General features: G+C 43.7%; 1 protein-coding gene across 1 annotated transcript in view; it reads left to right on the top strand.

Moving 5' to 3' along the window:
- The window catches only part of SARC_10459 (hypothetical protein), a gene marked incomplete at its 3' end in the record, with an annotated part of 16,135 nt that overhangs the window by 8,849 nt on the left and 5,504 nt on the right, over positions 1–1,782 (top strand). The window contains exons 9-10 of the mRNA XM_014295498.1: positions 339–459; positions 1,004–1,170. Of these exons, the coding sequence (XP_014150973.1) occupies positions 339–459; positions 1,004–1,170 (288 nt within the window). The remainder of the gene's footprint in view (positions 1–338; positions 460–1,003; positions 1,171–1,782) is intronic.

Below are 1,782 nucleotides of genomic sequence, written 5' to 3'. Positions count from 1 at the left end.
TATACATATATTTAGGGTTTTAGGTAACCCTAAACCCTAAAACCCAAAACCCTACGTATATATATATATATAGATATATATATGTGTGTGTGTGGGTGTATATATGTATGTATGTATGTATGTATGTGCTGGCATTGTTGACCACCAACGGACATGAAAACCCGTACTAATCGGCATATAAATCTGGGTCTTTGCTCACATCTATGCGCACAGGAAGTGAACTTACTTATGTACAAATTATCCAACTCCATCCATGCAATATACGTGTGTAAAATATATTTTTATAAACATATACATGTGTGTAGAATTCATTTTAATAAACATATACATATGTACAGATCCGTGTGAACCATCCCGATCACGACAAGTACTTCAGAGATGAGACCCAAGGAGGGTGGCCCTTCAGCACACGAGATATTGGATGGGTGGTAGCCGACTGTACAGGCGAAGGATTGAAAGGTACGCTGCGTGTGTGTAGTATCTTGCACTGATAATTTGAGTTAAATTTGTATACGCGTATGTACGCAAGGCTTGGGTATGGTACACATACAGTTTTATTGGAGTTGAATTTGTGCATGCGTATGTATGCAATGCATCGAGATTTCGACGATGCAATTAATATATACACACCTGATGTCCATGAAAGGCTACATACAAAATCATATGATGTTCAAGGTCAACCAAAAGCTGTACACAGAATCAAACGTTGTGTACGGTCCCACAAAACGGAATGTGTATTGCGTTTGGATTGTGGTATATACGAATGCAGCCCTTGCGCAGGAGCATACCGACACCAATGCGTCCCTACAAACAAACATGTGGCGCGTGCTACGCCCATTCGTTACATACTATGAACCTTAAACGGCCCTATTCTTTTCCAAACGAGACAGGTGCACTTATCTGCAAGGGCCACAACTACACCGACACCCCGTTCACTCTTGCTACGCCCCTTCGTTATATACTATGAACCTTAACCAGCCCTATTCCTTTCTAAACGGGACAGGTGCACTTATCTGCAAGGGCCACAACTACACCGACACCCCGCTCAGCGACGACAGGCTGTTTGACGCGGTCAACATACTTATACTCATGCAGAATGCTACAGGCGGATATGCCACGTGCGAGAAGACTCGTGGATCACGCCTATTCGAGTGGTTTAATGCCAGCGAGGTATTTGGGTGTAGTTTGATATGCAGGTATATGAGGACTCAGAAGTCTTGAAGAGTGTAGATATTTGTACACACTTTCATACACACCCACACACGATTACACACTCTCACATACACCCACAAACACTTACACACTCTCACATACACGCATACACACTCTCACATATACCCACACACACTTACGCACTCTCACATACACCCAAACACGCTTACACACTCTCACATACATCCACACACGCATATACACTCTCACACACACTCACACACTCTCCCATACACCCACATACGCTTACACACTCACATACACCCACATTCGCTTATATACTCTCACATACACCCACACACGCATATCCACTCTCACATACACCCACACACACTTACACACTCTCACATACACTCACACACGCTTACGCACTATCACATACACCTACACACACTCTCACACTCTCACATACACCCACATACGCTTACATACTGTCACATACACCCACACACGATTACACACTCACATACACCCACATACGCTTATATACTCTCACATACACCCACACACTCGTCACACGGACTCTCGACATACACCTACACACGGCTACACACTCTCACACACACATTC

The sequence above is a fragment of the Sphaeroforma arctica genome (genome assembly GCF_001186125.1).
Source record: "Sphaeroforma arctica JP610 unplaced genomic scaffold supercont1.1258, whole genome shotgun sequence".
Classification (NCBI taxonomy): Eukaryota; class Ichthyosporea; order Ichthyophonida; genus Sphaeroforma; species Sphaeroforma arctica.
Note: the sequence above shows the minus strand (reverse complement) of the source record. Positions and strands in the feature narration are given on the sequence as shown.